Here is an 18,031-nt window from a genome sequence, read left to right as displayed (position 1 = left end):
TATTCATGAGGCCTTAATTTGGCCACTCATTGATTGGTGACACCCATTCTAGCCCCATGTGTCCTTTGCCCAAGAAACACAAATAAAACCCATGACTATTCAGCAGGCCGACTGGCAAGCTACAGCTGTGGCCAGGCCCACTTGTCCCTACATCTTTCCAACAGAGTAAGTGTGTGCCATTAGCCTAAGGTCCCTTCTGTCTGTGGTCTTCCTTGAACTTTAACTCTGGTCTCCAAACAATACTATTGTCAGAAAAGCCTGATGCAACGGAAAAAGAGAGAGAGGACCATTGCCTACCCCAGGATTCAGGCAGGGTGGTCCTTCCACCCACTTGTACCTTGTCCTAAGTATGTGAACCTCTCTGCCAAAAAATTATTCCTCTTACTGACCTGAGTTCTGACCCCCTAGGTCCTGTCCTTGAGGATACAGAAAATTAGGTCACCCCTCTCCCACGTGACAGCCCTTTAGATTCCTTAAGACATTTATCAGGCACATCTGAATCTTCCCTTTACAGACAAATATCCCTTTTCACTATTCTCCCTTACACATGATAAATTTTCAGTCCTTTCACCAACATGGTTGCTGTCCCTTGAAGGCATCCGGAACTTGGCATTGTCCAAAGTAAAGGACTTACAGCACACACAGAAGAAATCGATTACCTCCCTTGACCTCTGCCATGCTTCTACTAATGCAACCTAGGATTAGCTTCTCCACTGGCCACGTTGCAGAGCTAACTCTTGTCTGGCTGAAGTGCAGTATGGGTAAAGATGACTGGCATACGTGGGGCGAAGGAGCAATGGCCTTCTCTTGAAGCACTATGAAAGTCTGTAGTTAACAGGTATGAAGATGAAGAGAGAGTGGTTGAAGAAAACAGCAGTGAATTCAAGAAAGGAGAGAGAAGCCCAATCTGGAAGTGGCAGTGGAGACCAGTCTTCCCTCTACCCCTGAGGGTGTTATGAAGGAAGTAATGTGGTCATAGCAAAAAGACAAAAAAGAGTTTGAAGAAAAAAGTCAAAGACACAGGAGAGTTTGCTCATACTAGAGCAGCATGTGAAAGATACAGGGATAACACAGAACAGTGAGTGAAATGGCCAGTGTTGAGGTGAGGAGGGTAGAAAGCTGGTAAGTCAGCATCAATAACTACAAGCTATCAGCATGTTTACATTCACCATTGCCAACAAGTTAGATACCTACGCAGTAGCATGGGGTCTTTTAAAAAGCGAGAGAAAGTATATAAAGGCAGTAGTTAGAAGTGAAAGAACCATAACTCTGCTTTAAATAGATACTTTGAGGCAGTCCGTTATTTTTCAATGCTGGTTCATTAACTTGAATTGTGTCATCTTCAAGGTAGAAGTAGAGTTTATAGCATCTTATTCTATAGTTTTCTTGAATTTTATCAGGCACTTCATCTTCTAAATAGGCATCAAAAGGTAATACCTGTTGGAATCATAATTAGAAACTAAGAAATGAAAAAAATTCAGCGAACTTAAAATCAATAAAGCTACTGCCTGTATAGTTTTTGTTAACGTAAAGAAAAAATTTGAGGAAATTTTTGCAAGAAGACATTCTACACATCAGCTATGAGAATGGATATACACTCTAGGTTACAGTATATAAAGATTATTTTATATTTTCATCACTGTCTGGTTAGAATGAGGAAATGATATTCAAGCAATAAATCCATCATTCAGCTCCACCATAAATTGAACTAGCGTCTGTCTTTGGAATTTCACAGTGGGATTCCATATGTATGTGTTACAGACAAAATAATATTCTTTCCCACAAGACGAATATAAGTTTTGTCATTTTTTTCTCATTAAAAATACCACAAAGCTACCTTGGTTCTAGGATAAAATTATTTTCATCTCTGGTCCTGCTGATTGCTTGCCTTGAGGCAATTCAAACAGGCGGAGCTGAAATTCTTCCAATGCACTGGAGACCCCACCCTACACTTCTTCAGGAACCTCAAAGAGCCTAGCTCAATGCTAGACCCAGCCTCATCTTATTGTGTGTGTCGGGGTGCGGGTGGGGGGTAGACATGGGTAGGAGAGGTGGATTCTAAAGTAGTTATAGTAAAAATCAGAGAGAGTAAAAACTACCCTTGAAAAATCCTTAACTACTTTGGAAAACTGTGCCTCTCAGGAAGTACAACACAGCCTGTTTTTCTCCCATGTTGAAGCAGAAGACTGACTGCCTCTTCAGTTGAAGAGCAGTTGAAATAGCTTCCTTAGGTTTAGGTGCCATGTTGTATGAATCATACATACCTTTCACCATTAGAATCACTCTCAACACAACGACCTGCTTACACACACTAAGAAAGACATGGTAATTGAGGACAATTGAAGGAACAGTAGATTCAGGCTACCATTTCAAGCTTGGCCTGGGGCACAGGCTCCTTCAGAGCTCCATTCTAATACTTCCTTTGCTCTCATTTTTGTTCAATTTTTATAATTAAAGTTGCAAAAGTTAACTGTACATCTGTTGTAACATCAAGTTAATTCAACATAGACAATATATATGTGAGTGAGGCTGTTAGGCACAATCTAACCTCTAGGGGTGGTCAGTTACCCTAATTAGGAATATATGCTCCAGGATTGTTTGGCAAATTTCTATCGGAAGCCCATGCTTCAGAAGTGGCTGACAAAATGCCTCAGTAGTTTATCTCTGATCAACAGAAGAGGTTTTGCTAATTACCATAAAGAATATGGTAATTAGGGCTTCCTTGGTGGCGCAGTGGTTGAGAGTCCGCCTGCCGATGCAGGGGACACGGGTTCGTGCCCCGGTCTGGGAAGATCCCACGTGCCGCGGAGCGGCTGGGCCCGTGAGCCATGGCTGCTGAGCCTGCGCGTCCGGAGCCTGTGCTCCGCAACGGGAGAGGCTACAACAGTGAGAGGCCTGCGTACCGCAAAAAAAAAAAAAAAAAAAAAAAAGAATATTAGAAATGAGTTTTAGCTAGTGAAATAACTGTATTCAAAATGAATGGATAAGTTACAAATATTGACCAGCCACTGTCTTTACCAGAACAGGTTCTAGGAATCTAGTGAGCCCAGAGACCTATACCTTCAAAATGGCACCTTTGTCTTCATTCCAAAACGGTCCTATGCTCAGCTGCTTTCTTGGGGAATTTATCCGGCCTGATTCCAGTTAGAAAGTTAGCTAAACTCACTACCAGAATGTTGTCATATTTGTGTTTAGTGAACATTTCCGGTAAGATGCTGTTGGATGGGTACAGGGTTTCCTTCTGGGGTGATGAAAATGTCTTGGAACTAAATAGAGGTGATGGTTGTACAACACTGTGAACATATTAGATGCCACTGAACTGCACGCTTTAAAATGCCTAAGGGTTAATTTTGTTGTGTAAATTTTACCTCAATTTTTAAAAAAAGATGTGGGATGCCGAATTATATTGAACACTAAAATAGTAAACGTTATGTTATATGAATACTGTCTCAATTTTTTTAAAGTAGGGGGGAAAAAGATGTTGTTGGAACACCTAAAAGGACAAGAGAGCTGGGGTTCCATCAAGCTTTCAGTAGAGGTAGTGAGGAAGAGGAAAATATGCCACCCTAGAAGGTGCCACTTTAGAATGTGGATTATTTTGAGCTGAAGACAGAGCCCAGCAGACCCAGGAAGAACTTTTTACCTCTCCCTTAACTGCCTAAAAGAACTTAGACACGAAACCTGCACCAGGAAGAGAGCTATTACCAGAGAAAACTTATTTATATCAGAAAGCCTTATCCAGCATGGCACGGCAAACATTTGTTTACCAAACACTTGCTCTTCTCATTTTCCTGTGAATGATCTTTGAAGCCCCAGACCTCTACCCCCCCGTCTACTTAGCTCAGGATGGTATATAAGCCTCAAGTACCCGACTGCCAAAGAGTCTCATATTTTTATGGGGCTCCGATATGTACAAATTTTCCTTTTCGTCCATTAATCTGTATTATGTCAATTTAACTATTACTCCAGAGAAAGAATCTAAAAGGGAAGAAGGGAAAAGTTTTCTGCTCCTACAGTAATATTCAATCTGGAATTTTTTTTCTTTGTAATTGGGTAGGAAAGTGTAGAGAGACTGTTCATACCCCACCTACCTCTATGTAGTGAATGCTACTGGTATAAATTTGTGCATGACCAAACGGCCAGAGATCAGCTGACAATATTGTCAAGCATATAATCATTAAATATTTATCAAGCAAATGATGCACTGAAAGAGAATAAACGATGCTCAGTGGAAATAAAAAGAAAGACATAATTTTAGGTTGGACTTCAATATTTCTAGACGAGGGACAGACTGATATTTCATGTTCTGGTCCCCTGAGAATACAGGGCTGATGAACTCCAGCGTGAAAGGTAGAGAGCAAGTCAGAGCAGTAGAGATGGAAAGATAGAAAAAGAAGAGGGAGAGGAAACTGTAAAATGTAGCAAAATGGCATTTGAGGGAAGAGATACCAAGTAGATTAAAAGTGATCTCACAAAGGTGAAAGACCTAATTGCAATGGAACTTGATGTACCAGAGAATCCAGAGAGAACAATCCAAAATAAAAACTGAGAGAAATGAAAATTTATAGAAACATAATTATGATACAAGGTTTCATCATAATTTATGATGTCAAGCAGAGACTAGATAAATAAGGTCCTAAAGGATGTAATTGGCTGTAATTTTCTTGAAAACGGAATGTAAATGTCATTTGGCAGGTTGTGTGATCTTCCATTCCCCACAGGCCTCTACAAGCCCTGTATTATATGAGGTTACCTGCCTGATCCCCAAGGCATTCAGATTTTTGATGCTAGCCAAGAGGATATAAAATCTGAAATCAATTAGCTTTAAATACTAGATATGTGATATTTCCTCATATAATGGAAAAAAATTAATGTTAATATTTCTGAAATCAGATTCTTCTTACATGTAAAGCCAAAAGAAACTCAAAGCAGTCAGGAATGCATTTTAACGAGGAACATAGATGTAACTTGATGTAAGGTGTAAATTTAGCCTTGTGGGGAAGGAGTTAGTTCTGTTTTCACGTCAACTGAGTTCTCTGCTTTGCACTGCATATCCCAAATAGCTGGATTGTAACATCAATTTGGAATCCTAATTTTCACTTAAAATGTTTTCAAAATGTTACTGTCTGATGTAGCATTGACATAAAAACGCTAGAAGATTGTCCATCATGTGCTAGGCAATGCAATCATAAGGCAAAAACAAAAGTCTAATCTCTCAGAATAAATCACAGAATTTTAAAAGATCGTGAAGCTGGTATGACCAATGCATGAGTCATAAAGACTATTACTCAGGAACCAAACATCTGAGTGTCAAAAGCTTACAGCTGAATTCCTAGAGAAGCTGTTAGGAAAGAAAGAAGCACCAGTAATGTTCAATAAAGCTCAACATTTTATGAAGAGATCAACATCATAAGTCTAAGTTTAAAATGTTTATGTTCTATTTAATGAAAAAGGCTCAGATTTAAATTGCGAGGTACTAAAGAAGAAGGTACATAATAGTAAGGATAAATGCATGCTATCATAGGTTAGTTAGTAGACAATAAAAATTTGTGTACATTTAATGCAGTGTTGTTTATTCTTCTGGAAAAAGATGTTATTATTATTGTTTTTTGATGTGAACCACTTTTAAACTCTTTATTGAATTTGTTACAATACTGCTTCTGTTTTATGTTTTGGTTTTCTGGCCATGAGGCATGTGGGATCTTAGCTCCCCGACCAGGGAACGAACCTGCACCCCCTGCATTGGAAGGCGAAGTCTTAACCACTGGACTGCCAGGGAAGTCCCCAAGGTGTTATTAAATCAATGGTTTCTCTTATGACTATGGAATCTCAGAATTATTATCATATGTGAAGGGCAGCACAATATAACACCCCAAAATATGCTTCTTTGGTATAAGAATTATCTTGAGCTGATCATTTTTAAGAAACAGCTGAGAAAGGAGAAGCTCTGAAATGTGAGTAAAAGTTATCCTTTTGTAAGAGACTTTTACATTTTTAATGGAAATCTCCATTGGTAAGGGTTTCTCCCTCTCTGTGCCAGAAAAAGGAAAATAACTATATCTCTAGAAATGCATCAATGGAGAAAGCATGAACTTAAATCTGCATAACTGTACCGACCTTTATTGTGCTTTGCCTGATAACCTCCCATAACTGGCTCCCCATACCCCGAACATCTTTTGCCTTTAGCTGGAACTAGTATTTAAGGTGGTGGCTTGGGATATTTGGGAAAGTTACTCAGTTTTCCTGGTATCTCCCATGTATACAGGAGGTAAACATGCTATTAAACTTGTTTGTTTTTCTCCTGTTAAGCTGTCTTTCATTACAGGGGGCATCTCAGCCAAAAACCTAGAAGGGTAAAAGGAAAATTACTTTCCTTCCCTACATAGGCTAATTCACACACACAAAAAATTTTTTAATAAATTTAAACTACAGAAATCATAGCCATCAATCACAAACAATACAACTAAAAATGTATCATGTAACTATAAACAAATATTGTCACCCCTAATAGTTATTGTGAGGAGAGCAAATTTTAAAATACAAAAAATAAGTAGAGAATTTAATAAAATTTAAAGAGGTACAAACCTATAAGATACAAGCAAATCTGTACTCTTGGGTAAATTACTGGATTTAGATTATAACATATGAGAATTTAGAGTTAAAGACAGCCGACACAGGTAAATGTACTAACTCAGTGATTCTCAGCCTTCTCGGCTTCACATTAGGAACTTAAAAAACAAAAAAAAACATACCCAAGCCTAAATAAATTAAACAGGAATCTTGGAGGCAGTTAAGAGGGGCATTAGTATTTTTTTTAAAGCTCCACAAGTAATTCTGAAATGCAGTCACAGTGAGCAATGGATTGAACAAAAAGTTTTGAAAGTGCAAAAATTTGTCATAAGGAAAACAAGTCTAAAGCAAAAAGGATAAAAGCACAAATAGATAAATTTGAAAGGAGAAAAACAACTGCAATAAATAAATTCAAGAGTTTTTATTAATAAATAAAATAAGTAAGAGTCTAGCATTGGGGAGGGAAAAAACTTTCCTCTACCCTTCTAGGTTCTTCTGACTGGTCTAACTGAATTAAACTGACGTGAGACAGATTAACAGCAGAAAAACCAAATTTCATTATGTAGTATAGGGGCTCCATAAGAATATGAAGCCCAAAGACAAGTTAGGCAATTGAAGCTTATATGCCATCTGAGAGAAGGGGAAGTGGGTAGGGGTTGCGACTTCAAAGGGGAGGAAGGCAATTCACAAGAAGATGAAAAAAAGCAAATGTTTGGTAAACAAACGTTTGCTGGGCCATACAGAAGCAATGGGAGAAAGACAGGAATTTTAACCGACACTTTGCTAGGTTCCTCCCCGTCTCCCTTCATGGAACAGGTCCTGTATCTAAATTCTTTTAGGCAGTTAGGGAGAAAGTCAAAGGCTCTTCCTTAGTCTTTTGGGCCTTGACTGTTTTCAGCTCAGGATAATCCACATGTCTAAGAGACACTATTTGGGGTGGCAAATTTTGCTCCCCTGCACTAGCAAAGATAATCAAAGAATGTAAATAAACAAAATCAGAAACGAGATAGTGCACGACATAGAGATGTAATAAATTATAAGATGTAAATTATCTTATTATAATAAATTATTCAAGCTTTTATGAACATAAATTTTAAAACCACAATTAAATAAGTGATTTTCTGTAACAACTGTGAAGTATCAAAACACAATGAATAAACTAATAACCAAGTAAGAAGTAAAAAAATTACCAAAGTATTGCCCCAACAAAGGCTCCAACCAGGATGATTTACTAATAGATTCTTTCAAGCTTTCAAGGAAAAGAAAAGCACCACTTTATATAACTCCCCCAGGATACCAAAAAAGATGGAAAGCTATAAAGGTGAATTCCAATGCCTAATACACAAGGTATCAAAAAAAAAAAGAAAACTATGGAGCAATAGTTTTCACCCTGGCTTCACATTAGAATCACCTGTAGAGCTTTATAAAATCGTGATGTTTGGGCCACATCCACACCTATACACACCCACACACAATGAAATCAGAATCCCTCAGGTCAGGCTCAGGTATCAGTGATTTTAAAGCTCCCCAAGTGATTACAATGTGCAAGCCTAGGTTGAGAACTACTGTTCCAGAGCAATTTCACTATTTATGATTTATAGAGCAAAGATCCTAACTAAAATACAAGCAAACGAAATTCAAGAGTCCATAACAGTCATAAGCAAACTACACAAAAAGCAGCATTTTCCTCACAGATGCAAAGATGTTTCTAAATTAGGAAGTAAGAGCAAATATATAATGATCTCAAACTGTTTCCTACCACATACGTTTTAAAATTCAAGAGTAATTCCTTAACAGGATAAAAAAGCATCTGCTTTAAAACAACAGCCTACATATCCAGTATTATATGTAATTGAACTATGTGTCTGCTACAATCAGGAACAGAACAAAAATGCCCCTACCAACATCATGATTTAATATTTTTTAGGAGTTCTGGACAACGTAAGAAGTAAAAATATTAGCAAGAAAGAGACAAAAGCTATCATTATAGATAGACAAAATAATGGCATAGGGAAACGCTGAAAAACTAAGAATAAATAAAAGATTTCAGCATAACCACAACTGAATCAAAAATATTCTTATGTACTAGCAATAACCACCTGAAAATACAGTGGAAGAAAAAGGTATGTTCACAATAGAATAAAAAATTACAAAACACTTAAAAATAGTTTTAATGAAAACTCTGTGACCCAGATAAAACTCTAAAAGTATTTACTAGAAGATATATGAAAACTTGACAAATAATAGGACAGGCAAAGTATATTCTGGATAAGCAGACTAAAATAACATATTTCAAATGGATATTTCATTGATGTTTTGGAAGGACTTGAAAAAATAATTCTAATTTCATCTGATAAACAGTCAGACTATTAAAGATAATTATGAAAATTAAGAGTAATGTAGAAGACCTAACTGTCCTAGATTTTATACCTTACTTACTATTATGCTTCAATTATTAAAACAGTGCAAAACCAGAGTAATAAGAGACACACTAGTGTGTGGAAAAGAATAGTCTGGAAATACGCTATATTACATATAGGAATTTAACACATGATGAAAGCGGAATCATGTCAGCAAGTGAAAAAAGTACTAACTTGGAAAACCATCAATGTATATCTCCACCTAAAATAAATTATAACCCAAAATAAATACCAGATGGATTATCAGCTTAAATATAACAAATCAATCCCTTTTAGCCTCCAAAAAAATTATATATGTGGCAAAGCCCTGAAAGGGAGGATGACCATTCCAGATTTAAGAGAAAAAGACAAAATTATGAAAGAAAATATTAAAATTTAACTACAAAAACAAGTTATAACTTCAATAGGCTAAAATATAAAAACAAGCAACATACAAATAAGGAATTTAGAACATATGACAAAAGCTTAATTTATAAAAAAATTTTAATTAATTCTTAAAGGATCTTAAAAAAGAAATAAAAACAGAACTTAAAATGCAGGAGAGGTTCAATTTAAAAAAGGAAAATATTCACTCTAAAAAAGTATCAGGTAAGTACAAATTAAAATAACAGTGAGGTGCCGGTTTTGTTTGTTTCTCCTATTAAATGAGCCTGGTAGGTTATTCATTACCCATGGTATTTCAAATTATTGCAGTTCTTCTGAGGTAGTGTGAGGCTCTGAGGAGCCATTTTAAAATTCCTATACTCCTTCTCAGGAACTCCATTTCTGGGCACGCAGCCCAAAGAAACAAACCAAAATATGGAGAAACATATGTGCAAAGATGTTCTTTGCAGCATTTTTTTTATTACACAAAAAAATTAGAGTGGGGTAAAATAAAGATCTAACAAGACAGGAAGGATCTGGTGAATTATGGCACATGTATGTATTCTATGGCATATTATGAAGGCAGTAGTATGATTTTTAAAACGATGCAGCAATAAGAGAAATGCTTAGGATATGCACAAATGTTGAGTGAAAAAAAACCACAGGACTGAAAATGGTAACATACTACAACTATGTTTTCAAAACCATGTATATTTAAACTATGCTTTATAAACCATAATTATGCTTTTCAAAAACACTGGTGGGGGGGTGGGGGGAAAGTAACAAAAAGCAAGCAATGGCGGCAACTCCAGTGACGGGCTGGCTGCGACGCACACGAGGGGCGGGGGGCAGTAACAAAAAGCAAGCAATGGCGGCAACTCCAGAGACGGGCTGGCTGCGACGCACACGAGGGGCGGGGGGCAGTAACAAAAAGCAAGCAATGGCGGCAACTCCAGTAGCGGGCTGGCTGCGATGCACACGAGGCAGGGGCGAGCGGGTGCGAGGGACAGCTGTGGAGAGGAGGGAACAGACCTGAGGTAGAAGAATGGGGGCGAGCACCCTGTGTGGCGGGAGTACTTCCGGTGGCCAGGGCAGGGGGGTGGAAGGAGCTGTGCCCTCCCCCCACCTCCTCCAGCGCTGGGTTCAGCCCCGCCCTCCTGTACTCCCTCGGCAGCCTGGACCTCTAGGCCAGCAGCCCAGCTCAGGGGCCCCTGTGTGGGGTCCCTAAATTACCTTGCAGCCTTTTCGAGGGCTCTGACATCGCACAAGGGCCTTGCATTCCAAACCAAATAGAAACGCTTTCTAATCCCAGAAGTGCCTTGACGCCCCAGAAGTGCCTTGACGCCCCGGAAGTAACTGTGTAAAAAAAAAAAGTTGCCGCCATTTTTCTCGGGAGCTCGCTGAGGGCTTCGAGGCGGAGCCAAGCCTTCAGTCGATCCTGGATCTTTGTGACTTTTCCGAATAGTTTTGAGATCACAAACTCAGTGGAAGGACTTTGACATCTCTGAACACGGAGAACTGTGATGGGCGAGTGAAAGAAAGGAGTAAGTTCCCTAAGCCGCGGGGGTGGGAGCGGCGCAAGGTGAAGGACCACAAGGATCCCCCAGCAAACGCGGATGCCTCTGGGAGCCTAGTGACGTGGCCTCCTCCAGCCAGCCAGCTTAGGGCTCTGCATTACGTTCAGGGGAGCCTAGCCGCCCGGGTGCCTGAAAGCTCAGAAGGAGGTCCTTGTGGCCTTCAAGCCGAGGTTTCCTGGGGTTCATCCTGTCAGGGAAATTCCACCTCCTCATCTTACTTCTCTTTATACTCTTCCCATTCCTCAGGTTCGTGTGTGGGTGGAGCAGCCTCCAAAGACTACCTGATTTGGAGCACTCCGGGTTCCTCTCGTCCGTGGAATCGCCTCAGCGCCATCCCCTTTGTGCTTTGCCAGCCCCGTTCTAGAAGAAATGGCTTCTTCAAAGGATGTCTACAACCTTACGGGTAATTCCAAACATAGTTTCTATAGCTCCGTAAACCCTGAATTCGCAGCCATAGCTGAGGGTCAGAATAATGAGACTGAGGAAGCAGACAAGGGCCAGAGAAGCTGGGGTAGACAGCAAGACCAAGGCTCTTCAATGATATATGTGAAGGCGATCCGGGGCATGCTGGGAACATTGATGGCAGAAGGAGAGGCTGCCACTAATACAAATTGGAGCACAAGACAGCAGCCCAGCTCTGGAGGAAGATCAGCCACAGATGTCCCCTTCTCTGCTCCTCAAAGAATAGTGTCTGCCTCAGAGGTCAGAGAGAAGATAGACATCAGCGACTTCTGTGACAGGAGAATGATGGTACATCGTGAGAAGCCACTTGGTGACCCAAGGGCACTCATTTTTGAAGGCAGCTCTCCAGCCCTAAAATTTCTAGGCAGACCTGACTGTCATTCACAAATCCAAAAGCATCAAGATAAGAGTATGGTAACTGAGCACCCTTCTTCAGGAGGTGGCTGGTCTGACGTGGATGAGATTTCTGCCTTCAGATTCCCTCAGGAGGAGCCAATCTCACTCAGTGCCGCAAGAATTTCAAGGCCTCCAACCTTCACAGCTGAGCCTGTCACCTACTGGCCTAATTTGTATAGTGGTCCTTGGCATGATTCTGCCAGCTACTGGCCCAGTAGTCCCAAGCCTCCTTGCTCTCTCTTCATGGGCGGCGGCAGCAGCAGCAGCAACATATCCCAGGCTGGGAAGAGCAGCCAGAGTTTCTTGAGTGGTTATACCTTCAATTTTCCAGTGTACTCGCCAACCTGGTCCAGAGAACTGAAGTCATCAGAAGAAGATCAGTCTCCGAATTCTCATTCATTTCATTTCTCCAGAAGTTCAGAAGCCAGGATGAAGGAGAGGAGACACCATCTCCAAGAGGAGACACCATCACGTTCTTGGGGAGGACATGCATCTCATTCCCTGCCAAGGAGCCACTGGAAAAAAAGCCTACAGGAGGGTTTCATTGATACCCATTGTCACCTGGACATGCTCTATTCCAGGCTGTCTTTCACAGGGACGTTTAACAAGTTCAGAGAAGTTTATAGCAGCTCCTTCCCTAAGGAATTTCACGGCTGCATCTCTGATTTCTGTGATCCTCGCACACTGAAGGATGGTATATGGGTGGAGCTGTTGAAAGAGGATCTGGTCTGGGGGGCCTTTGGCTGTCACCCCCATTTTGCACGTTACTACCGTATGAGTTACGAAGCAGATATTGTGCAAGCCTTACGGCACCCCAAGGCTGTAGCATATGGAGAAATCGGCTTGGATTACTCCCACAAGTGCAGCACACCTGTCCCACAGCAGCACAAGATATTTGAGAGACAGCTGCAGCTGGCCGTGACTCTAAACAAGCCCGTGCTGATCCACTGCCGAGAAGCTGAGAAAGATCTGATGGGCATCCTGAAAAAAATTGTGCCCTCTGACTACAAGATCCATTGGCATTGCTTCATTGGCAGTTACGCAGTCATCGAGCCCCTTCTGGACTACTTCCCCAACATGTCTGTGGGCTTCACTGGAGTCCTGACTTACCCTTCTGCCTGGGAGGTCCATGATGCTGTGAGAAAGATCCCACTGGAGAGAATCGTCGTGGAAACCGATGCTCCCTACTTCTTCCCTCGTGGGGTTCCCAAAAGCCTTTGCCCATTTGCCCACCCAGGCCTGGCCCTGCACACGGTTCGAGAGATTGCCAGAATCAAAGGTCAGCCACTCTCCCACACCTTGGCCACCTTACGAGAGAACACTAGTCGCCTCTACAATATTTAAGCAGAGAGGGCACAGTCAGGAGTCTTCCAGAAAAGGGAGACCAGCAGGCTGACAACATAGACTTGGTTTGAACTCCGCCTGTGTCCCAGGTCAAGGATGTGTCTGGCAAGCCCACTGGAACAGAAGAAACCAGGACAGGATGTTCTCCACAAAACTTCTTCATAAGACTTCTGCTTCCGGCTGGTAGGGTGGGGTGCAGTGGGATGGGAGGAAGACTAAGGGGAACTGCCCTTGATGTTATTAGGGGTTTCCTTCCAGCCCAGTTGTGCCAGGGTAGTCAGTAGAGAAGAAAGAGTTCCATAAGGTTCTGGTTTGCTAATCCAAATCCCTGTTCTCTGCAGCCTGTGTTTCTGAGCAGTTGGTGACTAAAGTCACCCACCTACTTGTCTTTAAAAAAAAAACAAAGCAAGGAATGTTGAATTTTAGAAGTGAGCTAGGTGATTTGTTCCGTTTATTCCCAAAATGTATTTGTTATTATAGGAATTCTATAGTCCATATGGGTTGTTGTTAAATTTGTAAATTCAGTGACTGTTCAACTTGCAATTTCTTATTTCTAAAGATAAACCAACAGTAGCATTTCGTCTAAGAGGAAATCAATTTAGATAAAAATTAGTTAATAGTCATAAGGTGCCAGGGAGGGCTGTGGGGGACCTTAGAATTGATGGGAGCCAAATCGGTTGAATTTTACAACCACTGAGGAGATCAGTTTTGAATCTGAACTGAACTCCCTCCCCACACTTGGATAATTCCAAAGCTCTTCAGATAACTAGCATACTAGTAATAGCAACTCTTCATTCAAATTGCTCTGATTCTTAACAAGGCCCAAATGTATATCATTTAGAAATACCATTCTCCACAAGGGCAGAAACAGAGAAGAGCTTCAGCTGCCCATTTGGCAAACAGCCTTCCTCCTTGAGTAATTAAAATGAACCCACATTTTAAGGAAAACATTTGAGTTAGGAAATTTAGCTTTGCCATCCAAGGCACACACCTAAGTCTAGGAGTCCGATTACTGGATGAGAAATTCCATTTTTAAAATGGAAAATCTCTTTTACTCTTGAAAACTAAATCAATGAAAAGAGGCCCAGCATACTTCAGACTTCTCTAGTTTCCTTTGTGCCTATTTATGAGGATCCAGAAAAATCAGCTGGCTCCTCACCATCTGGTTCTCAGCTCAGAAGTCTCCTCCACAGAGAAGCCCTCCCTGACCACCAATCTGTAAGTGTTCACCTCACCTGGGAGGAAAAAAAATCCTGGACTTACTATTTTGATTTAATCCTAGCACTTAGCCCTGTCTGAGATTGTGTTGTTAATAGATATGTGTTCATTGGTTATCTTCCCCACTATATTGTAAGTTTCCAAGCTTGTTAGTCTCGTTCACACTGTACATACACCCGATGTTAGAAGAGTGCCTGGAACAGAGCAGGCACTCAGCAAAGATTTCTTGGATTAACATATGAATGAATAACTAACTTCGTTAACACCTGGCAGTTAATGATAGTATTTGGGCGAGGTGGCAGATATTAGTAAGAGACTAGAGTAATAAGCCATCCTAGTTCTAGCATTCCTCTTTAATTTACAAGGCAAGGCAAGGTTGAAAGGCCACCTATATTCTGCCGGTAGATGTCATCCATAATAAAAGAAATAAATGAAAAAGATCAAGCTCTACCAGGAACTTGACAGTTCATATTTCCTATAAATAACACTGAGTATAGCATAGATTTCCCCTTTGTTGGGAATCCAGTCTTTTGAGAAGAAGAAAGCTGTAGCTGAAGTGCTTCACTTTCCTTAGTAGAACAAAAGAAGCTGATGCAGTGTTAAAGGTGCAACTTGATTATATTTTTCAAGACAGAAGACGTTCAAAAATTAAGCTAATGTTTTGAGTTAGGAAGGTTTTTTTCCATTTAATGTACACTTTAAATAGACATTGTTCACAGTGTGTCCCTCAACCCACTGGAGCCCTGAGCTTGTGATAAACAATTTTAGGGAAGAGGGTTCCATGGGCACACACTTTTGGTAAATGATGAGTTGTACAAAGTTCCTCAGATATTTTTTTCATTTCACATTTCCTGTGATATGCTAATGTGAGCCACAAATACCCAAGAAGGTGTTTCTCAAAGTTACTTCTAGATTAATTTGATTAACTTGAGGTACAATTCAATGAGCTCAAGTTCTTTGGAAACACGACCTTAGTCACACTCTTGCTGTTGTGATGCCCTTATCACATTTTGTGCATATCTCCACTCATCACATTCCTTTCTCACAACATAAGATCTGTGGAGAACACAATGTTATTCATCTGATTCTAGCAAAGTGACATTACCAAGTGAGCATTTTAAAAATGGGTGTGAATGAACGGTTGCTTTTGTAAGCACACAATCAACAAGATAAACAGGATATACACATATTATAATTAAAGTAAGTTTCCTTTCCAAAAAAAAAATGATCTCCTTCTTATATGGAGAAAATATGTTCCTTACCTGCTCCTCTCCCTCTACAATTTTGATGGCAAATGCACAGACCACACTCTGCAGTGTTTCTAACGTGCAGGAGAGAACCTTGCCATAATTCAGCTTTATTTCTTTAGGAAAGGGAGTGAGCAATATATTTTCTGAGTGTAGTACATCCAGAGTGGCCTAAGTCAAAACTCACAATCTTCCTTTACTTATTTCTTGAATACAGTAAAGAACACTTGTTTCATCTATTCATGTTACTAGTAAAAAACAAAAAGAAAAAAAACACAAAAAACAAGAACCAAAGAAACCACAAAAAAAAAAACACCAAAAAAACACAAAAAACCCACAAAAACAAACAAAAAAACAACTCGTGATCCAGATGTCCCTCCCTCCCTCCCACCCTCCCTATCCCACCCCTCTAGGCAGTCACAGAGCACGGAGCTGATCTCCCTGTGCTATGCGGCTTTGAGACTACCAAAGAGCACAAAGTGGGGGGAAAAGTCCACAATCCTACTACTTAGAGACAATCACTTTAACAACTGGAGTAGCTCTTTGGAGGTTTTCTCTAATATTTCCCTAGTTATTGGCCAATTCCAGTGTTGTACTCCTTGAGTCAACTTTGCTACTTAATATTTACTATAATATTCACTTCACTTTATAATTAGCATAAGCAGTGCATTTTATTTCCTATGAATTTGTGATTTAAATACATTATTTTGTGTATTTTTGTTTGCTTTCCTGAGTAAATAAGCTAGAAGTTTGTTAATTCTGTTGTTTTTAAGACTCAACTCTTTGACTTCTTGTTCAAATCTATTCTGTTTACTGATTTACAAAATTCTGCTTTTAAATTTATTAATTTTTTCCTTCAGTTCTCGGATGTAATTTTTTGTGTTATGCTTTTTCTAGTGCCTTAATTAAATGCTTGGTTTATTTTTAATTTGGAGGGGAAAGAACAAAGCATTCAATATTATAAATCTGCCTTACTTATAACTCTGCTGTATCTATAGGACTTTTTGTTTTAATGAAGTTCATTTTCTCACTATAAAAATTAATACATATGCATTACAAAAATATGAAAATAGGAACAGAAAGAAGTGTTGGATATTTCTACTACCTAGAACCCACTGTTTTGTTAATGTCTTTCCTTAACATAATTGTGATTCAGTGTCAAATTGTGTACACTTTTAAGAAATTCGTATTTTCATTATGCCAAATTATATATACTTTAAAAAAATGATTATATTTTCATGCCCATACTCACTGAAGATTTATGTGCCACAAAATCCCGCCACCAATCTATATACAATTTTCATGTTCTGGTGTATTTTTACTTTAAAAGTCTTTTTTCTTTTTTAATGTAGTTAAAAACACAAAGTATATATGTTTATTAAGCAGAGTTAAAGAAGGAATATTTACAGGTCCTAGAGAAAGATGATATAAGAAGCCTTTTTCCCCATTGATTGAGAGAGATTTCAACTCTATTCATTGTTACTTTTAATTTGTAAAGAATTGTCAGTTCAAGTGTGAATAGCAAAAAATTAACATCTATTGGAACAACTCCCTTGAATGGCGAAAAATACTGTATTTTTTCTTTTTATATCCCTATCTTGCATTTGTCATTTTATTATTATTTATTGTGCTTTTATCTTCCAATAAACGTTTAAAATGTTTACACTGTTTTCAACTTTATTTATATTTCATAATTACTTATAAGTTTGTTTCCATTGCTCACCACTAACCCTTTTATTTCATGACTTCCCTCATGGTTGAACTGTTTAATTTGCTTTACAACTGGCTGGAGTACATGTTCAAGCAACTTTCTCAGGAAAAGTATGTGGATGGCATATTTGTGAGAAATCATATATCTGAGAACATCCTTCTGTGGCTTTCACTAATACCACCTTGGCTGAGTCTAGAATTTGTGGGTCACAAACATTCTCCCCTAAAAGTTATAGACATTGCTTCCCTGTCTTCTGGCATTTAAGACTGCAGAGAATTCTGATGTCAACTTCTCCTTCTTTGGGGGTTAAACTACTTTTTCTCTCAGGATGCTAGGTAATTAATTTGTTTTATCCTTGACATTAACATAAAAAACGCCAGACTATATCTAATTATTGGTCTCTTTTTTTGTTGTTTTCTCTGGTACATGGTAAGCATTTGATCTGTAGATCTGTGTGTTTTTATAGTCCAGAAAGTTGGTTTTGTTTTTATTGTTTTTTTATGGCATGCTTAACTGATTTGGTTGCTTTTAATCTAGCTTCTAATTCTTTAGGAACAATTGTCTATATATTATAAGAGCTCCATCCTCTGTCCAACCTTTCATTACCTATCTCAAGCTCTCATATCTGACCTTTTCCTCTGCATTCTGGGAGAATTTCTCAAGTTTGCCTTTTCCATTACTCATCTCATTTTCTCCAGTTTCTTTTTTTTTTAATTTTACTAC

At 39.3% G+C, this 18,031-nt stretch overlaps 1 protein-coding gene and 1 pseudogene across 1 annotated transcript in view; one reads left to right on the top strand and one right to left on the bottom strand.

Annotated features, from left to right (window-relative positions):
• EFHC2 (EF-hand domain containing 2) overlaps nucleotides 1-18,031 on the bottom strand; it is a 154,622-nt gene that overhangs the window by 119,528 nt on the left and 17,063 nt on the right. Inside the window, 1 exon segment of the mRNA XM_089904599.1 lies at nucleotides 1,287-1,459. Within this exon segment, the coding sequence (XP_089760725.1) occupies nucleotides 1,287-1,459 (173 nt within the window).
• On the top strand, nucleotides 11,271-15,996 carry LOC111165575 (3'-5' RNA nuclease TATDN2 pseudogene; annotated as a pseudogene).

This window comes from Delphinapterus leucas, chromosome X (genome assembly GCF_059928025.1).
Source record: "Delphinapterus leucas isolate spDelLeu-1000000601 "Yukka" chromosome X, BTC_Dleu_Yukka2, whole genome shotgun sequence".
Classification (NCBI taxonomy): domain Eukaryota; kingdom Metazoa; phylum Chordata; class Mammalia; order Artiodactyla; family Monodontidae; genus Delphinapterus; species Delphinapterus leucas.
Note: the sequence above shows the minus strand (reverse complement) of the source record. Positions and strands in the feature narration are given on the sequence as shown.